The 21,581-nt window shown below is 34.6% G+C and overlaps 1 protein-coding gene across 2 annotated transcripts in view; it reads left to right on the top strand.

Moving 5' to 3' along the window:
* The first annotated feature begins 499 nt into the window (after positions 1–499).
* Positions 500–21,581, top strand: part of PWP2 (periodic tryptophan protein 2) — a 74,754-nt gene continuing 53,672 nt past the window's right edge. Inside the window, exons 1-4 of one of the 2 annotated variants that reach the window (XM_089799025.1) lie at positions 500–2,279; positions 2,620–2,871; positions 3,040–3,132; positions 9,628–9,999. In XM_089799025.1, the coding sequence (XP_089655151.1) occupies positions 846–2,279; positions 2,620–2,871; positions 3,040–3,132; positions 9,628–9,999 (2,151 nt within the window). In that variant the 5' untranslated portion in view covers positions 500–845. The remainder of the gene's footprint in view (positions 2,280–2,619; positions 2,872–3,039; positions 3,133–9,627; positions 10,000–21,581) is intronic. The other variant, XM_089799026.1, reaches the window with a different exon arrangement.

Below are 21,581 nucleotides of genomic sequence, written 5' to 3'. Positions count from 1 at the left end.
ATCAAAATTCAGAGAAGAAGAAACAAGTTAACCAAAACTTTGCAACTGACTAGTTTGGCTCCTGACTCGGGAGGGCGATTGCATGGGTCCCATAGACTACTTTAGTCTCGTGGACGTCATTAAAATCTATCATATCATATCATATCATGGAGGGCGAAGTGGTAAAAAAGTACCATTTTAAAACACTTGTTAGATACTTGGTATTACACCCTCACTAGCCACTCAATAAAAAATCAATACTTTTGGTACAAATGAACCAATCAAGTATCATACAAGCTAAAATATAATAGTTTATTAATACATGTGCTATTGAGTATTAGTATCATCAACTATCGATATATGTTGTCATTTTTAGAACTTTCTAATAGCAATAATTAGAGGTGACCCCTAATGGCTGGTAGTGGTCTCTTTGCCCTAATACAAATTTAATTTTACTTACCTGAATATTAAATAGAAAATCAATTTTACATATTTCGATGTGCTTAACTGGTACTATTGTATGTTGGAAAATTTTCCGCTTCCCCCTTGACAGCTCAATTTTGAGCTCGATACGGCAACCGGCGAAAGAAGGAGAAGTTGTCGTGAAAGGAAAATCAGCATACAGAAACCGGCGAAGAAATAAATAGATGAGATCACATTCGCCGTCTTGCAGCGCTTCTTGAAGCCCGTACACAATAGCAGACCAGAATCAGTAACAGAAGAAAATTAATATCTTAAAACCCTAAACCTTGTTAGCCTACTATGATTTTCATGAAGCATTTATTGTGAACCAAAATATTTTTTGCATTCAGGCTTCTAACAGTCCGAGTTTTAAGAGCATTCTCTGTTGATCAGGGTTTGAAATAATGAATTACAGGTTCAAGAATCTGCTGGGCGCTCCTTACAGAGGCGGCAATGCAATCCTTTCGAATAACACGCAGTTACTGACGCCCGTGGGCAACCGCGTGACAGTTATTGACCTAGTGAAATCTGAAACCGTGACGCTTCCCTGCGAGAACTCAAAAAACATTTCGCGAATCGCCGTCTCTCCAGATGGAACTTTACTTCTTTCCATCGACGAAGTAGGCAGATGCTTACTCATAAATGTGCACCGCCGTGTTATTTTGCACAGGATTTCCTTCAAAGGTGCTGTGGCGGCCATCAAATTTAGTCCCGACGGATCCCACTTTGCTGTTGGCGTGGGGAAATCTGTGCAGGTATGGAGAATGCCGGCGTTTAGGAAAGAATTTATGCCGTTTGAACTAGTGCGAACTTTAACTGGCTGCAATGATGCTCTTACCTGCTTGGACTGGAGTCCAGACGGAAACTGGATTATTGCTGGTTCAAAAGACTTGTGTGTCAGGATATTTTGCGTAAAAATTGTTGAAAACTACCGGCCGGTTAAGCTACTGGGCCACCGTGATGTTGTCGTAGGCGCGTTTTTTCGAGTATCCAAGGGCGTAGTAGACGGCGCCTATTCTGTTTCGAAAGATGGCGCAATTTTCAGCTGGAAGTTTTATTTGGACGATGTACTCCAAACTAATGTGATTTCTAACAACGGAAGTGCTGCTGTTAGTATTAATGTAAGAAATTCAGACAGTAAGAGGAAGTGGGAGGATGAGGATGATGCGGAGGATTTTACTGTGTTGATAAATCCTAACGAAACTTTTAAAAATCCAAAAGCTCCAAATCCTCGTAAAATGCTTTCTGCAGAGGCCAGTAAAACCCTGAACTCTAATAAAATCCTTGTTCCAGAAACTACGAGTATCCCAGATACAGAACCCCTAACTGCTGAAACTCACAGTGGACAGGAAAATGGCTACAAAACCCAGACAGATGCCAATGATCAAAAAATCATTGACAATGTTGCTTCTGTTGCAGAGTCAAAGGCTACACGGGAAGACTTGATGCTACCTCTGCACCAAGGTCGATGGGAGTTACTGAAGAAGGATTTCTTCATGCAGCCGGGGGCACGTTTGACTGCTTGTGATTATCATTCGGATCTCGAGCTGGTAGTTGTTGGTTTCTCGTCGGGAATTTTTGGAATCTACCAGATGCCAGATTTCATTTGTATTCATTTGCTTTCTATAACAAGGGAGAAGATTACAACGGCTGTTTTCAATGGGCTGGGTAATTGGTTGGCTTTCGGGTGTGCAAAACTGGGTCAGCTGCTTGTGTGGGAGTGGCGATCAGAAACATATATATTGAAACAGCAGGGTCATTATTTTGATGTTAATTGCTTGGCCTTCTCTCCCGATTCACAACTTTTAGCAACAGGAGCAGATGACAATAAGGTCAAGGTTAGTTGTAATAGCCAGATTGTTGTTAATGCATTTCCCTTGATCTGAATATTTAAACAATGGCTATATTCCACTGTCGATGCTTGATTGCCTGAGGGCAACATGGATGACGCTTTTTTTGCTTATTTATGTGTTCGAAGTTTGTCTGCTAGATTTGTTCTATTTTAAATCGATTATCTTGATGAAGACAGTCTGGTTAAATTTCGATAGTTTCAGTGAGTTTTGCTGTATCCTTGATTCAAAACTTTGGAGTTTAGGTTTATACTTGTTTCTGCTAATTGATGCTTAAGAACGTCTAATTAGAAGCTTTGTTATTTTTACTTGTGGTGCGTTTGGACAGGTTTGGACTGCTTCTTCTGGTTTCTGCTTCGTAACTTTTGCAGAACATACAAATGCAGTTACTGCTGTTCATTTTTTGCCAGGCAATCATGCACTCCTTAGTGCATCAATTGATGGGACAGTGCGAGCTTGGGATTTGTTTCGCTACAGAAATTTTCGGACTTTTACTACTCCTACTCCCAAACAGTTTGTTTCCTTAGCAGCAGACCCAAGTGGCGAAGTAATATGTGCTGGTACACTGGACTCTTATGAGGTAATTTACCATTGGGACTGGTTTCAGAAGATGGTTTTTGTAGTAGGATTTTAACATTGCAAATCAAAGCTTATGTGATTGCGCGCTTTTCAGAATACTTTATTTTAAAAATAAATTAAAACATTTATTTGATGAATAACTTGTGCCATGTTAACTGTTAAACTGCAGATTTTTGTTTGGTCAATGAAGACAGGGCGACTATTGGATGTAATGAGTGGTCATGAAGGGCCTGTGCACGGATTGGCATTTTCACCAACGAATGTATGAGACATCTTTACTTAAACATAATCTATGTCAACAAGTTACGATTAATCGTTTTCAAGCTTGATTGACGCTCTTGCAAACTCTACAGAAGTCATTTTTTTTCCTAAAAGTAAATTTTTAGACATTTCAGCTTGGTGACGGTCATGCCACTCAATGTTGGTAGGGTTTGCGTGTTTCATAAGTACCACCTTTTTACTGTCAGATTCAAAGTTAGTTTAGCATATTGTAATCCTGGTCGCATGAAAGAAGTTTACGTACCTTTATGGCATCTAGATTAGCTCTCAGTTGACATTAGGCTTATTTTGTAAGAAAGCATTGCTCATGTCAACAGGTTTGTGGCTTGGCAACAAACTACTCGTTTCAGACACACCCCAATTGACTGTCTGATTTAAATTCTGATATTATGGTGGACAACTTACTAATATAATATTCTAAACATAAATTACAAGATTTGCCTATTTCTAGGATTAAGGATTCTAAAATGACAATATTGTAATCCCTCCTGATAGCTCTTGTGTAAAATACCAAGTTTTCTGGATTCGATTGTGTGTGTATTTATTATCAACGTTTCGGATCACACTACATGATCCATGCACTTTCTCATCCTGATGATGGATCATGTAGTGTGATCCGAAACGTTGATGATAAATAAACACACACAATCGAATCCAGAAAACTTGGTATTTTACAAATGGATTGTGGAAATCTATTACTGTTAAGCTCTTATAACTTTAAAAAGATGTCTGAAATGTTGTTTTGTAAATGGTAATTATTTGAGCCTCTGTATAAGGTAGATAACTAAAAAAGGGGGTTAATTCAGTGAATATTGTGCAAAACACAGTTTGCATTAGAGAATCAACAAAATGGAAAGCAGAGTCGTCAAGAATGTAGCTTGATTGTTAAAATTTTATATTGTTGTTGATACAGTCGGGAAAATTGACATTAGATTTATTAGGGATTCAAAGGTTAATTTGTTGATTGATGTGAAGTGATCGTTAGCTGTCTTGATCTAGAATAAATGCCTGGGATGACAAGTTGATTGTCCAGGTATGACCAAAGATGATTTCTAGTTTGGGTTATCAAAACAGTGCTACAGAAGCATTTACTATTGTTGAAGAGTTGTTGACTACATTCTCTTGACTCACTTCGCTTTGAGATATTCCAAAGTAATGACACTGTAGTGATCAATGCTGTGATTAACAAATCTGATAATAAACAATGATGTCAAAATTGTAGATTGCTGTTGCCGAAATGTGGATGAAGGTAGTTAGCATTGGTTGTGTGAGTTTGAAGGTTATTTTGTTGAGTGATACATTTTTTTCATAATAGCCATCTTGATCTGGAAATCATGTCTAAGATGGTGAATTACTCAGACCATGTTTCCATCCAACTTCTTCCACACTTTCCCTTTTGTTCTTAATTTTGAAATTTTATATTGTTATTGATACAGTCAGGGAAATTGACATTAGATTTATTAGGGATTCAAAGGTTAATTTGTTGATTGATGTGAAGTGATCTTTAGCTGTCTTGATCTAGAATAAATGCCTGGGATGACAAGTTGATTGTCCAGTTATGACCAAAGATGATTTCTAGTTTGGGTTATCAAAACAGTGCTACAGAAGCATTTACTATTGTTGAAGAGTTGTTGACTACATTCTCTTGACTCACTTCACTTTGAGATATTCCAAAGTAATCACACTGTCGTGATCAATGCTGTGATTAACAATTCTGATAGTAAACAATGATGTCAAAATTGTAGATTGCTGTTGCCGAAATGTGGATGAAGGTAGTTGGCATTGGTTGTGCAAGTTTGAAGTTTATTTCCAACTTCTTCCACACTTTCTAAATCCCATTTGTTCTTAATTTTGAACGTGTTGTGGACCCAAATGGAGTATGGGAGTTCCAAATCTTGACATCAGTGAGGTGATTTCCAGTTCCTTTTATCAGCTTGGTTTTATGGCTACTCTTTTTCTCGTGTCTTTGTTTGGGTGAAATGAGATGATATTCTCTACTTGGCCCTTTCATTTATTCTTTTCCCCACTGTTGGTGCCCAAATTAGCAGCTTAGGTTTCCTATGGAATGATGATCCAATTATGAGGATTCCTAATAGAAATTTGCCAATTGACAGGTTCCACTCTAACTGAATGTGAACCTTTGCAATTCTGGCTTTGTAGGACCAAGGCTGGTAGGCCTATACCTCACACCCTGGAGGCTTTTTAGAGCAGATAATTTGTGATATTTGAGTGTTTTAAGAATTTTTAAAAGTCGATAAATGTTTGTAGGTGTAATATATAAATGTATAATGGATTTGACGACCTTTGTCACTTGGATGTATGTCCTTTCTGCAATCAGCATGAAGATTCAAAACAATAATCAATAGACCATTGCCTCAACCGATGGAGTCTTCATCATTATTCTATCAATCACTCACAATGTTTAAAGTAACCCTCAGAGATAGACAATAAATCCCTTTAAGATAAATTGTTATCACTTTAATGATGTATGAACTGTTGAATGCTTAAGTAAATTTCAATACTAAGTCTTATTGAATTTAACTCCCCTAAAGAGCCCAATAAGACAGCAATGAAGATTGATTTATCAATACAGTATTACTGTTTTACAAACACTAAAATAACTTACTGCATTCAATCAACCGAACAATCAATTAAAGCAAACTTGAGATTTGATCTGAGGAAACAAAATGTGTGAGATAGAAATGATATCACCTTAAGATCAATTGAGCACATGAAACCCTTGTATTGAATTTGAAATGCTTTCACCACAAATACATGTGTTGCTGGTGCATACAAATAGCACTATCCGAAGTAGACAACAGGATCGACTTTCTCTATAAAATGTGTATGGAAAAAGTATGATGATGTCCAAATTTGCTCCTTATAATTATAGACATCGAATTGGTTACAAAATGAAAAGGTGTGACCTTTTGTTTACAAAATTTATCCTAATCCAGCCAACTAATAACAACTGCCAATTAAACATAACAAGTTTATAAGAGAACAAGATTCATTGAGATGAATCTGATGTCGATTCCTCAATAAAATCATTGCATTGTTTAATATGCTCCTGGTATTTATCATTCTCAAGCAAGTCTGCATCTGCGATCACCTCATGGGCCTTGATCTCCATCTCAATCATCCTTTCAATCTTTTAGTTTGTCTTGGTCATCTCCAGATCGTCGTTCCTTGCTGCTCCTAGGGCCTGCTCTTACATTGCATGGCAAATCCCTATCCACGTTTCACGATCAATTGTCTTTCCATCTGCAAGAATTTCAGGAAAATCAAAACCAGGATCCATTGATAGGGATTTCCATGTGATGAGTAAGCCCTAGGAATGCATTTTGAGATAGGCACCTTTGATTTAGATGATAAATTATGATTTCCTGCAAACACAAAGAAATGCAGTAAGTGATTCTTTTATTTGATCATAACCATATAATCAACCTAGGCTATGAAGAAAATCAATGATACATAATTTGTAACATGAAAATGAGATCAACTATAATCAAGGCAAATAAAAGGTGGAAAATATTTATAAAATATTGAGCTCCACCACCCACCACCATATTAAGATCCCTGAAGGAGCTTTCTATGCATGCTCATTTGTGATATATAATAACAGATTGCAGGGAGTTTTACAAAGAAAAATGAGGCTGGGCTGGTATGGGAGAGGCTGGGACTCATTATGGATTTCAAGTCCCAAAAGAATGAACAATTGCGGGTGGGAGGGAATGGATGATAGAATGAATTTGTATCTTTACTGGGGGCAGAGATTTAACTGCACAACCCTCACAATTTCACAGAACGACTATTCCTCAAGATCATTAATTCTTGTTGCAACTTGTTTGTGGTTTAAATCAGGAGGCTTGGACAGATGACCTCCTTCAAGCTACTCTATAGACTAAAATGTTTAAAACAATTCTTCAATATAAAAGCAAATCATTTATTTCATGTTAAAAGAGAATACCTCAAGAATCACCAGAAAACTCCAATGGAGTGACAAGGATCATATCCCTCTCTTTGTACTTATATTTTCTAGGGACTACATATAATATAACTGTACCCTTATTCTTTTACTGGCATACCTTGACTTGATTGGTGTTCCCATTCTTGTACCTGTATGCATATGTAGATGTCTCTAGGTAACTATGTAGAAGAGCCACACTAAGTTTTTAGATTATGAAATTTTGTTTAATCACAATGACATCCCATAATCAACTATTTATTATAAAGTTTGAAACTAGATTTATAGAAGCAGCAGAAGCCTTATTTTTATGGATATATAAAAATTAGGAATAGAAGAAAAAGGGCCATAAGAGTCTCAATGGAAAAGAATGACAACATATTTCATACTATATCTGAATATGGTATTAGCAGCATTTTGTTCTCTAATATATATAATTGTGCTGGTGATATTTGCATCCCCATGCCATTTCCAAGTAGTGTGGTGCCCATATAGAGGAAAAATAATACCTAAAAAGGACTTGTATGAAGATGGGCTCATTCCCATAGTCCTTAAGTCCCCAGTATAACACATCCCCATACACTTACCTAACTAATATACACACAGGGACATGTCCCTATACATTGTTTGTCTTGTGCTCACATTTACTGCATTCATTTATGCACATAGCCCTTAGCTACTTGGATCTGACTGTTTGTTCATTTAGGGGCATTTTTTTGTTCATGGACTTGTTCCTATATTTTTAAATTTCAAAATTTACATTTGTTCAATTAGCTCCCTTCACTCTTCTCACACATAGATGACTAAACACACGTTTGAGTGATTTGATGTAATGTTCTAGTATTTAAAGGCATTAATTGCATTCATTCTAATCAGTACGACCATACCCTTATTCTTTCTCATTCCAGAGCATTGGAGGAGCAAGTAATGACAATACACTTTGATTTGGTGTTTGGAAAATAGTAATGAATTTACGTTGTAGGGCCCTTTCTTGTTGTCTTCTAACTATTTACACTTATCGCAGGTTAATCTAGTAGAACTTGCCTCCTTGTAATGCAATGACAGTCTTGTAACTTTTTTTTTTTAATACAACCAATCACAAGGTTTTCTGGGGGAGCAAAGCAAACAGATGTTCATTAGTTGACAAGATGGAGCAGAATTCCATTGTGAGCAGGAACAAATCTGGACACAAAAGCCCATGAACTTGTTCTCTGATGCTGCATAGGTCTATTGAAGAAAACAGGAGCTGCGTCAGAGTGAGAGATTGCACACCCAGACCAGTAATGGTATTCTTTCGTCATAGAACTAAGCAAAGAAGCAAAAACTTTTTGGGGAAAACACAGACAAACTAAAAGATTAATTTTTCTTAAAAAACGAGGAAAAATGGGTACACTAAGTATATGGATCATGGATCTTTTGCATCCTTGAATTCTCACATCTTGATGATGGATCATGGAGTGGTCCAAAACGTTATGCTAAAGCTTACACAATCACATCTAGAAACTATTTGCAGCAAGTATATGTATAATTTTGGTCATTGTATGATGCCTAGGAATGTTCATTGTGTCACCAGTTCAAGACTTGAAAATTGCAAGAGTAGCTCAATTGCTCTGCATTTGCCACGATCAAATGTTGATACTGTGCAGGTCCTACATTGCCCCCTTATTTGTAATTTGTTTGTCACCTGCCTTTGATGACATATATATTTTAACCTGTCTAATGTTTGTGGGACATTATTTGCCGTTTCTTAAGAATTCATACTTGCGAGGCTTCTAGTTCTATGTCAATGAATTAAATTTCCTATAATGCTATGCTGAGCAGATATTGGATAGTGCACTCTGTCTACTTGCTGATAGAGACAATGGTATTTGATTACAAACTTTGAAAAAATATTTAGCAAAGAACTATAAAGCATCCAAGGTATAAAGTGATTATTTATTGTAAGCAAGTTATCTAGTGAATTTTACGAAAGTTTCTCCATTATGTAGATTTCTTAAGAAAACTTACTTACAATGACACTCTGCTAACAATACAACCTTAAAAAAGTAGTTATTTATTGTATACAAATTGAGTTAGTTGGCTTGTATTTACAATATGTTAGTTCTCACCTGTAAGTATATTATGGTAGGACCCTTATTTCGTTTTCCTTCAGTTTGAATTTATTATTGGGTTTACATGGTTGGGGCAGTTCTTCAATCTAGAGCTTGTTTCTCCATTATGTATATTTCTTTAGAAAACTTACAAATTTACAAATTTACAAATTTCCAATGACTCTCTGCTAACAATACAACCTTTAGAAAATGGTTATTTATCATACACAATTTGAGTTAGTTATCTTGTATTTACAATATGTTAGTTCTTGCCTGTCAAGTATATTATGTAGGACCCTTATTTCCTTTTCCTTCAATTTGAATTTACTACTGGGTTACATGGTTGCAGCAGTTCTTCAATCTAGAGCTGGAACTTTGCATTGATGCAGCTTGACAATGTTCTTTTTATCTGACATTGCAGACAATTCTAGCTTCATCTTCGTGGGACAAAACTGTAAGGTTGTGGGATGTTTTTGAGAGTAAAGGTGCAGTAGAGAAATTTGTGCACACTCATGATGTTCTAACAGTTGCATATCGCCCTGATGGAAAGCAGCTTGCATGTAGTACTCTAGATGGTCAGATTCATTTTTGGGACCCAATTGAGGGTCAGCTTATGTGTACTATTGAGGGTCGGAGAGACATTGCAGGAGGAAGGCTAATGGGCGATCGTAGGACAGCAGCTAATTCAAGCTCAGGGAAGTGTTTCACAAGTTTATGCTATTCTGCTGATGGTAGCTACATTATAGCTGCTGGCAAGAGTAAATACATCTGCATGTATGATGTAGAAGAACAGGTTGGTTATAAATATTTGTTGCATTTCTGTTGAGTTATAGATTTATTCCTCTATATAGACATTGTTATTTACTCTTGATTTTGCCTTTCATATTGTAATTTTATTGGTTGTTTACAAGAATTTAAAATTCCTCAAACATCATTTCTAGTATTCATAGTGCCTTGTGCATGCTTGCATGCCATGCTTTTCTCTTCAGCTCCCATATCTGTTTTAAAGATTGCTTCTTATAATAGTCAACATTTTTATTGTCTGACCTCTTCTTTTTTAAGACGTGTTTCCATTTGAAGCTGTCTCTTTACATATTAGCCATCTTTTCAGTTTGAAAATTCTATGAATGTTAACACAAGGCTAAACAAGGCTACTGAATTTTGTCAGTACAGAGATTCCATATAAATAGTAGATGTATGAAGCTTGAGAGGCACTGAACTGTGCCATATGACTTGCATTTAGTATAAATTTAGGATTTGGATTGGTAGCATATTCAACAGTTAATTTTAGGAAGGAGATGCGCAAAACATGTACCTAGTTAGTAGAAGTGCAGGATTTGTTTGCTGGGTGTTGACTTTCATGTTGATGAGGATGGGTCTCATTTAGTGTCTTGCCCCCGGGGACCTAGGACTCACCTCAACTGTTTTTAAAAGAAAGAGTAAATAAATTAAAATATACATTGATTAACATAAAATTATCTTATTTAGTCAAATAGTTATTATATTTGGTGTTCAACCAGAAAGAGTGATGTCTCACATGGGAAAATTCCCCGACTGTTAGAAACAAGAGGGAGATGGTCGAGATTGTTTGAGCAAATGCTGTATTAAATGTGCTGAGATTCTTTTCTGGGCGCCTGGATAAAATCGCGGTATATTAAATTTGGCGTTGAATTGAATCATTTGAATTTCCAAAAGCGGAAAGTCATGTTTTTTTGTAATGTCTCATGCACAAAAAATTTAATAGCGGAAATGTTTGACGGTATGTTTTTCCAGTTCACCAAAGTTTTAATCCCTAAGTGAAACATTCAGGGTTATAATTTGCATTGAGTCTCACCAGGCACGAGATGTGGAATATTTTAAAGCCTTTTTAATGCAAATAAACATATAAGGCAACATAGCACAATCCACATTGGTGTTTTCTGTTTGGAGTATATTCTATTATAATACTTGGTGAAGATATAAGTTAAATTGAGTAGAAGAAATTTGTAATAAATTGCATATCTTAAATTAATTTTCAATTAAAAATAATAATTGTTAAATTAAATTGTACATTTATTTCAAATGAATAAAAATAATTATATAAAATAAATATTTTAGAATAACTATAGTAAATTACTTTCTAAATTTATTGTAATATTGATAAATAGATTATAAATTAGAGAAAATATTAATTTAAAGATTTAAGACATACACTGAAAAATAATTTAAAGTATATAATTTAATATACAATGTTTTTTTTAAATTTGATCGGTAAACGCCTTGTATTATATTAGATAAACAAAAGAGATTACAAAATTCTCCATTCTGAAGGGCACTGGTATGAAATAATGGAGTAACAAAACCTCTAGTCTTGCCCGAGACCAAAGTCCTACATTATACAAATAATAAAAGAGGCATTCCCTAGTGAGAATATAAGTTCAAAATAATAACATAATGCTCAGTTGAAAAGCAGAGCAACGTGAAGCATCCAAGATGAAGGGACCAATGAGCACCAGAAAAATGGACAGTCAACTGGGAGGAACAAGAAGCCTGCTGAAGGAATAATGGAACTGCGACAAAAAATTCTGACAACCAAAGGGGTTAAGTAGCACAAGTTATAGTGAAAAAGATAGCTGCCAATAACTAATTTGGACAGACTTGTCAAAAGATAGTGTTTCATTCCAGTCCTAAATGTAAAATAAGGAGAGATGCCAAATTATGCCAATGGGTTAACTAAAATGTTCTTCACAGAATGGGTTAAATTATGCCAATAGCTAATTTTAAGAATTATCCCAATTTGGATTTACTTTGATATAATGGTGCCTGTTAATATTCTTTGCTGATTTTGAAATTAACTTGATTAATTGATTTGCAGTTAATTGCTATTTTTAGGTAATATGTGTAAGAGTATTAGTAGTGTTTGAGAAACCCATACAAGCCTTAGCAACGTTTGCAATTTTAAATGTTATAGATTGAGAAAACAAGGTGAAAGATGAAAATGCTAAAACATAATCTAACATCGAGTTTGCAGTAATATGGTCAAAAATAAAATAACTACAAACGAGTGTTGGTAAAGTAAAGCTTTTGTAGATATATAAAATTTGAGCAAAACATTTTAAATTGATGTGAGAACCAAATTTGGTATCCATGTACAAACACGAAGGACAATGCCAAACAAAGGGGTCGAGCCCAAAACCCAAATCGGTCGAAAAATAAACACACATTAGATAAAGGGTACAGTATTAACATAAACAATATATTTACATAAGAGAGAAAGCCATAATCCGCCAAGTACTGAGGATGCCCTATTCTTAATAAAATCTACTCACTGCTTGGGGAAAATGCAGCAAGCCTAAACCTAATATAACTTGAAAATTATACTTCTAGAGTCACTCCCAATGCTTCATAGAGAGAGAGTAAGGGCCACCATGCTGAGAAAAAACAAAAAGACCATCATTACCACGCTCGAGATCTTGATTATTCTTCAGGATTCTGCTTACCAAAAACCATGATGATTTTTGAGGCTTCCCTGATGTTTTTTGCCCTAGAACCAGGGGGAACTCGTAGGTGTTTCTCATTTTGTTGGATTTGTCAAAGTTAGGGAGGCAGAACTCGACGACATCTAGGTCAGAGAAGTCCACATCCGGGTGAATATAAGCGTCAAAGGCCTGTAGATAAGTTGTGAGCCACTCCATCGCAGGATCCTCTTTGATGTTTCTTCATCGTAGTAGAAATTGCGCACTGGCTTCCATTCTGGGCCACTCTCGGAAGAAGAGAATATTATCTTTGACAACCAAACAAGGGCACCTAGGGACAATTGCGAGTTCGAAACTACCTTGTTGGTGAGCCATGGAGGCTTTTGGCAGCGACATTTTAAGTTTCTCGTCGATACTAAAGACCACTTGTTCTAAACCTACTAACCAACTTGGGTCAAATAGGTTGCAGCAGAGTTTGATAATAGGTTGTAGTAGAGTTTGATTATATCCCATTTGTCTACTTTAGCCCTAGCTAGGCATCCAATCCATGTCCCCAGGATGTCACTAATTGTACGCCATGAATAGTCAAAGACACCTTCACTCATAACCCTACCGATAGCAACCCTACTCATGTCGTGTATGGGCCTGAGCAACTGGTTCCGTCTCTCGGGTTTAACTATACCACGAAAGGCCGTGGTTCGAATTTCAGAGGCAAGACACAAACAAATATTGGTATTTATGAAGGGGACAACTCAAAACCTAAATCAGACGAGATGGGAGGAATGTGAAGAGAAATTAACCCGGCTCGCATTTATAGAATTACAGAAGGGAAGCATCTAGAGAATCGGGTGGTGACGCCATTTCCATGCAATTGGATGATTATCCACTTGAAATCATAATTAAAATAATGCCTATGATCACGATATCTTTGGGTTGTAGATTCATGTGCGGAAATACGTGAGCTGAGATTTACATCAATAGGGATAATCGTGTATCCAAGTGTCAAGGGAGATTGCAATAGAGGACTAGATCTTATGATAATTATCCCTTACTAACTATGATTAAACATTAGTATGTTTTCTCCATCTATACCTTTATTTGCTAAAATGTCAACTTTAGTATTGCCTTCTCTAAAGATTTGTAAATCTTACTTCTTCAAATTTTTCCAATAGTCTAATGTTTTTTTCTAGTCTAGAGTTTAATATCCAATTAGGAGTTCTTCCATTCCTAAGTGCATTTAGGATGATTTGTGAATCTCCTTTGATTCTAATTTTCTTAATTTTTAGGCTAATACAAAGTTTTAGTCCTTCATCTACTACTTCTAGTTCTGCCATATTGTTAGAGACTATTCCTAGAGGCTTTGCTCTTTTTATGAGCCAATTTCCAAATTCCTCCCTGATTATACACCCTATTCTTGCTTTTCTGGGATTACCTTTAGAAGCTTTGTCGAAATTGAGTTTCTTCCAACCTTTCGGTGGAGGTACCCATTTGCATTCTTTTCTGGCTGCACTATTGCTTCTTTTATAAATGAGGGGTGGATTGATTAGATGTTTCCAATTCTTTTTAATTTCGGCATCTCACTCTGAGAAGGACCTTCTTCATTTGATGTTTTCCTAAGATTACAATTTATGACCTCTACAATGCTAGCCTCAATTTTACTGTAAAGAGATGGTAGATTGAATTCTTCATTCTTAAAGATTCATCTGTTTCTCTCCTTCCATATCTCCCAAACTAGGATTGTTGGAGTGATATTCCAGAGTTTTCCGTAAACTTTATTGTTTGCTTTTTTTGGCCACCCTATCAAATGGTCTTGCCATTTTTCCGACAGAGGAGCTGTCCAATTTAGTTTGGATTTGAGCCATAACCAACATTCCTTCGCAAATTTGCATTGGTAAAGAAGATGCTTTGTAGTTTCTGATTCTTCTTTATAGAGAGTACATCTTGCTAGACCTTCAAATCTCATTTTCCTAATTCTATCCGTTGTTAGGATTCTCTTTTTGGAGGCTGCCCATAGAAAGATACCTGCCTTTGGAAGACCTGCTGGATCCCAACATAGGTTTATCTGGATGTTTATTACTTCCCATCTTTGTGAATTTATAATTTGGTTGTATCCCTCCTTTATTTTATAGATTCCATCTTTAGCAGCTGTCCAAATAAGTTTGTCCTCCCTATTTTTGAAGTTAATCAGGTGCTCTCTAAGGATATTTTCTAGGATCTCCTAATCTACATGATTGAGACCACAATTTTCTAAGGATTTCCATTTCCAGGTCGTTTCGTCATTAGACTGGTCCAGTTGAATATAATCTTCTATCTTAGTACCCCAAATTGTTTGTAAATGAATTTTTGCATTGCGGGTTAAATCAAAATGGTCGAGGGGGGGATACCCATTCTAGGAATCTTCCCAGAATAGAGCTTTATCTCCTTTCCCTATATCCCATGTCATATATTTAGTAATTAGGGGGCGACATTTTAATGAAAAATTCCATGTTGTAGAACCACCTCTGGGAGGGTTCCTAGTTCTAAATAGTGATGTACTCTCTGATGCGTTCAGATATTTGTTATACAAAATTTTAGCCCATTTGCTGTCTTTTTCTTGATACATTCTCCATACTTGTTTTGTGCCTAATGCTTCATTCTGCCAATCTAGATTTTTTATTCCTAGTCCCGCTGCTTCTTTTGGCCTACATATTTTTTTCTATCTTATTAATGCTGCTTTCTTCTTATCTTCTATGTCTTTCTAGAAGAAGTTTCTTAATTTCTTTTCAATTTTCTGATTGATATTCTTAGGTAGTTGTGAACATGATAGTTGATAACTAGGTATGGCCGATAGAACAACTTTGATTTTTGTTGCTTTCCCAACTTTGGTCAGCCATTTTCCTTTCCAAGCTTTTGTCTGATTATCCATTTTATCCAATGCATTCTCCCAACCTTGATTATTTTTATTTCCTTTCTCCAGATATATTCCTAGGTATTTACAAGGGAAGGTACCTTTCTTATATCCTAGTTCATTGCATATATATTCTTCTCTATCTGCTGTTGTATTTAAGAAAAAAATTTCAGATTTTTTTGCATTGATTTTTTGACCTGAAGCTTTTGTATAATTGTTTAGGATTGTTTTAATATAGTCTGTCTCTTTTTTGGTGCTTGCTCTAGCTAGTATTGTATCATTAGCAAATTGCTGATGTGTGGTATTAGCCACGTTTTTAGTGACCTTTATACATTTAATTTTGTTTTGAAGTTGTGCTGTCTTGATTGATCTCCTAAAGGTATTTGCCATGATGATGAATAGAAAGGGAGATAGGATCACCTTGTCGGAGCTCCCTAGATATATTGAAAAATCCTTCTGGAGTTCCATTAATAAGTAGCGAGATTTTTGGGATAGAGATGCACTGAAAAATGATATTGATCCATTGTTTTGAGAATCCTAAAGCTTCAAGTGTTTTACATAGGAATCTCCAGTCTACTTTATCATATGCTTTTTGTATATCAAGTTTTAATAACATGCATGCTTTTGTATTCTTTGATGTTGAGTGTATTGTTTCTTGAATGATTGATATACCATCTAGAATAGATCTCCCAAGTACAAATCTTGTTTGTTCTTATGATATTAATTTGGGGAGATGTTTTTTAAGTCTATTTGCTAAAGCTTTTGAGAAGATTTTATAGATAGTATTGCAAAGAGCAATAGGTCTTAAGTCACCTGGTTCTTCAGCCTTATTTTTCTTTGGGATTAGAGTTAGGAATGTGTGATTGATTTCCGCTAAAAGTGTTCCCCTATTTCTTGATGCTTCAGTTGCTTTCCACAAGTTTACTCCAATTATTTCCCAACTTTTTTGGAAGAAGAAAGCTTGGAATCCCTCTGGTCCTGGTGATTTGTCTGGTTTAATATTAAAGAGAGCCTTTTTGATTTCTTGCAATGTGAATGGTTTATTGAGGGATTTATTATCATCTGTTGTAATAACCTTAGGTATTGCTTTCAACATTTCCTCTTGTTCTAATCAGTTAGAAGTTTCATAATTATTAAGGGTATCTTTGAAATAATCTACAAAAGTTTTTGCTACTTTATCTGTATTATCTATTAATTCACCTTGTGAGTTGTTAATTTTTGTTATATTATTATAGGCTTTATGTTGTAGGGTGCTTGTATGAAAGTATTTGGTATTGCGATCTCCTTCTGCTAGCCATTTCTCCCTAGATTTTTGCTTCCAATACACCTCTTCTTTGGCTAAAATATCTTCTTGTTTTAGTAGGTATTCTTTTTCTTGCAGATAAGTTTCGTTATTCATTCCTTTTTTGATAATTTCTCTGTTTAATTTTTCCAATTTTTTTTCGATATCCAACTTCTATTTAAATATATTTTTGAATTGTACTTTATTCCATTTTAAAATCTTTTCTTTTATCCTTTTTAGTTTGGAAACGAAACATAACATTTTTGAGCCCTAAATTTGCTCTTCTTGCCACCAAGTTTTATATTATTCATGAAGTTTTTATCAATAAACCACATTTTTTTACATTTAAATGGGTTTCTGCTAGGTTTGGAAAGTTTCTTGATTTCAATTTTTATCGGAAAGTGATCCGAGCCTGCCATTGGTAGAATTTCTGTATTCATTTCTCTTTCTAGACTACTTAGCTCTCCTTTAAAAAGGAATCTGTCCAAACTTTTTGCTTTGTAGCTAAAGTCTTTCCTTCTGTTATTCCATGTGTATACTCCATTTTTTGTTGGAATATCTATAAGAGAATTTCTTTCTATCCATTCTCTGAAATCTTCTGTTGCTCTTGATATTGTCTGAATCCCTCCATATTTTTCATCTCTTTTTAATATTGCATTAAAATCTCCTCCAATGATAATGTTCTCATTTTGTAGTGTACTAAAAAATGTGTTGATATCATGCCATACTACTAATTTGTCTACTGTTAGTGTAGACCCATAGAGATTTATTACTATACTCTGGAGAGTATTTTTCATACTTGAGACTCTGCTTCCCATCCAGTTAGAATTTGCGGTTTTAATTTCTAGGTTGATTTTTCGGTGATTCCATATTATTCCCAATCCTCCTGAAGCACCATGGGATGTATTGAATTCTGATTTCCAAATTCCTAGTGTCTATCCTAACTTAATACCTTCTTCTTTGTTTAATTTTGTTTCTTGAATTAATAGAATTTCTGTATCAAATAGTGTTAGATTACAATTAATAAGCATTTCTTGCTAGGGGCATTTAGACCCCTAGCATTCCATGTAGTAATACTTATTGGTCCTTGGGAAGGTTCTTCCCCTTCCCGCCTTGTAGAATATCTTTAATCTTATTTTGTTCCTTTGCTTGTCCTGCTGCCTCCTAAGCTCCTTGAGTGATTTTCGTCCTCATTTTTGTTTTTCTTTTCCACAATTAGGTGTCTTTAGCCCTTCTTGATTAATGGATATATCCAATTCTTCCAAATTTAGTTGATTTCTTACCCTTTCTGCGATTTCTAATTCTTCTGTTCTCTGATCATCCTTTGTTAAAAGTTCCTTAATTAGTTGGTTGTTTATTGGAATTTCTTCTGCTTCTATATTTTTACCTTCACCCTCCCTTCTGTCTTTTTCTAGTCCTTCTTCCCAATTGGAATTGTCCACCATGGTTCCAAATTCTTCCCATCTTGAATAGTCTTCTATCTGATATTTGTGTTCTTCTCCTTGCTTACTTATTTGTTTGATGTTCTATTCTATTTCTATGAATATTTTTTCTATATCTACTGGTATCAATAACTCTGTCTCTCCTTTGTCTTCTGTCCTCCTTGTTTCTTCCTTGTCCAGATTAAACATATCCTTCCCATTGCTTGGTGTCTGCCAGAATTTGTAACTTTTCTTCTTTGATTTTTTCCTGATGGTGACATTACTCCATTGGATTGATTCTGCTGGCGGGATATTAGGGCTCTTATCATTTTCCTCCAATGATTCTTCTCCTTTCCTTATTTGATTTTGTTCTTGATTCACCTCTTCCTCTGATTCCATTGCTATGTAGGTCTCTATTTTTGATTGTTTATTGCAATTTTCTTCATTCTGTTCCATGTTTGTCACTTCTTCTAATGGTTTTAACTTTATATTGCCTCCTTTATATTTCCTTTTCTGAATCTGACCTCAAGGGTGCCTTACCTTTATGATTTGTATGCTTGCTATCTGCTATGATAAATTGGTCTTCTAGATCATTCTGTAGGAGCAGTACCTCATGGGAAAGCATATTTATTTTTTTAACATTGATCTCTATCTCTTCTAGTGTTTCCTTTTCTATTCTGTAGTCTTTACAGTTTCTATATTTTTCTATTGAATGTTGGTAATCCGTATTTGTCTTCCATCTGTATTCTGTCTCTTCTTCTCTTCTTGAATTTTTGTTTTGATCCTCTTGAACTACCTCTATTTCCTTCAGGTCTTGGTTTCTTTTGTTCTCTAATTTTCTTTTTCTCCCTGTTTTCTTCTACCTTTTCCTCCCTTTTCCTACTTGTCCTTGATATTTTCTTTAAGTTATTCTTGATGTTTATGCTATTAAACTCTGTTCCTATAATTTTATTTATTTCTCCTCTATATTCAGTAAAAGTTAATTTATATATAGATTTTTTTGTTATGATTTTTCTATTTATGGATTCACTTTGTTCTATTTTTATTAAGAATCTTATCTTACTTGTTTTAAATTTATTGATGTCAAATCCTATTAAAGTTCCTAGAGATTGTCCTATTCTTCTTATTATGTTGATATCATTTAATTTTGATGGAATGTTTGCACTTTCCAACCATTTAATTGCCTGTTTCTGTTTATTATAGCTTTCATTAAAATTGGGCCGCCATGGTAAAATTTTTATATGATGCCCTTTGTAAAAACAATTGGATATTTCTAATAGTTCATTCCTAAATTTAATATCCTGACATTGTAGATACCAATATTGATTTACATGAGGAGTTATGTTACTTACCTTTGCTCCACAAATTTTTGCTAGGTTCCGTTCCAGATTGGTTCTATATTTTGTTGGACTATTCCATATTGCACAGATGCCTAGATTAGAGCATTCCTGCCATTTTGCTTCACTGTATTTGTTGCTGATGATAATTGTTTCGACGTTTTCAACATTGTCTGTTTTTCTTTGGTTAGGGTTTGTAACTTCGTTTCATTTGTTTAAATCAGATTGTTTTTTCCGATGTGGTGGAATGTACATGTGCTGGGGATGTCTTTGTTACCTTCTTAGTTGATCTATCAATAGGGTTTTTCACTTTAGATACAAATGATTTATGCTTTTCTACTGGGAATTGTGACTAAAACGGATATTTCTTCAACGATCCTAGAGGTATATTATTAGGTTCTGAGATATGGATGGGTTGAGATATTTGAGTGCCTTGCTTTCTATGATTCAGCAAAGACTTATTATGTTCACTTTCTCCGCTGGTATATTTGGTTTTTATGAAAAAAATTTGATTCTTCAATCGTTGATCTAGGCCTTCATTCCTGGTGTAGGGTTTTGAGATTTGTTTTTTGTCTCCATGCTTGCTATTCTTTATGTTTTGAACTATCTTCCACCTGTAATCATCGTTGCTATTCTAGTTTTTGTGAATGACTGTGTTTCGCTTTGCGTAAAGCCTTATTAGGGTTTCAAAACCATTCGACTTTTTTGTTATTTTGTAATCTTGTTGTTTTTCCTGGTTTGCGGAATGCCATCAAATTGATTTTTGACATGTAGGGCGCTTCGTCCTATCATCCGATGTTGATTCGCCGTATTGTTTAAAGGAGGTTTGCATTTAGGATTAATCACATTTCCTGCTTTCTTCGAAATTTTTGTCATTTTCGCTAGGCAGAGCATTAAACTTAATTTAATATATAATGTTAAACATATTATATGATAATTTTTTAATAAATAATGTTAATGTAAAATGTAAACAATATAAAATCTTAGGTAAAATATAAGTCACAAGGTCAACTATAAATGATAATAATATCTTTTAAAAATTTAATGTAAAATATAAATAAATATCAATATTAAACTGCAATAAACATATATGAAACAATAATATAACTTCTTTTTAAAAAGCATTCCTCTACTATAAAATCTTCTAAAACTCTTCTAATATAAAATCTACTAAAAATATTCTTGATTGTATGCCAATATGGATAAAAAAGAGTGTTCTTTAAAATATAAAGAAAATATATAGATATTAAAATATCGAATATAATTAAAATTTATATAATTTCAATTATATATATACATAATTTTGATTTTTAAAAATAAAAATAAATATAATATACTAAAACATTATAAGAAAAAAATATTGAGCAAGATCTTTTCTAAGGAGGAAGCAGCAGGCTGGTTCAAATAGCTGGCTGAGTGGTTTGCCGATGGGGACTTTATGAGCTGGTGTCCTCTTTTTTTATTTTGTTTGACGGCGCTTGTTTGCATGTATTGCAGTGCAGATATGGTTGGGAGGTTGGGTTTTGTCCTGTATACGGCCAGTTGAGTGGCCTTTTCTGTGGGTTCTGATTGTATGGTTGAATCTGCCAATTAAGTGACTTGCTTTTGGTGGGCTATGTAGTCTTTTGGCCAAGTAGTATATGGATGACCTGGTTGTGTACTGAATTTCCTATCTTTCAATAAAATCAAATATTATCAATAAAAAAAAAATATTGAGCAAGATTAAATAATAAATAATAATGATCAAAATACTCGTAGAATTAAAAACATAAAAGTAGAGATAATAAAATAAAATATAAAATGAATTAATTTGAATAAGTTTTAATTATAATAAATGTACATTTAATTTAAATTTATTATTCATTTGTTCAAATTATTAACATATTATAATTATATAAATCTATTTACTTGATCAGTCATATTTCTGTATTTATTAATATATAGAATGAAATTTGCATTAATCTTTCTAACAACATCAACTCCAGACTCGATC

The sequence above is a fragment of the Cupressus sempervirens genome, chromosome 9 (genome assembly GCF_028749045.1).
Source record: "Cupressus sempervirens isolate cs-2001-9-10 chromosome 9, ASM2874904v1, whole genome shotgun sequence".
Taxonomy (NCBI): domain Eukaryota; kingdom Viridiplantae; phylum Streptophyta; class Pinopsida; order Cupressales; family Cupressaceae; genus Cupressus; species Cupressus sempervirens.
The sequence above is the reverse complement of the archived record's forward strand: the minus strand, read 5'-3'. Positions and strand labels throughout refer to the sequence as shown.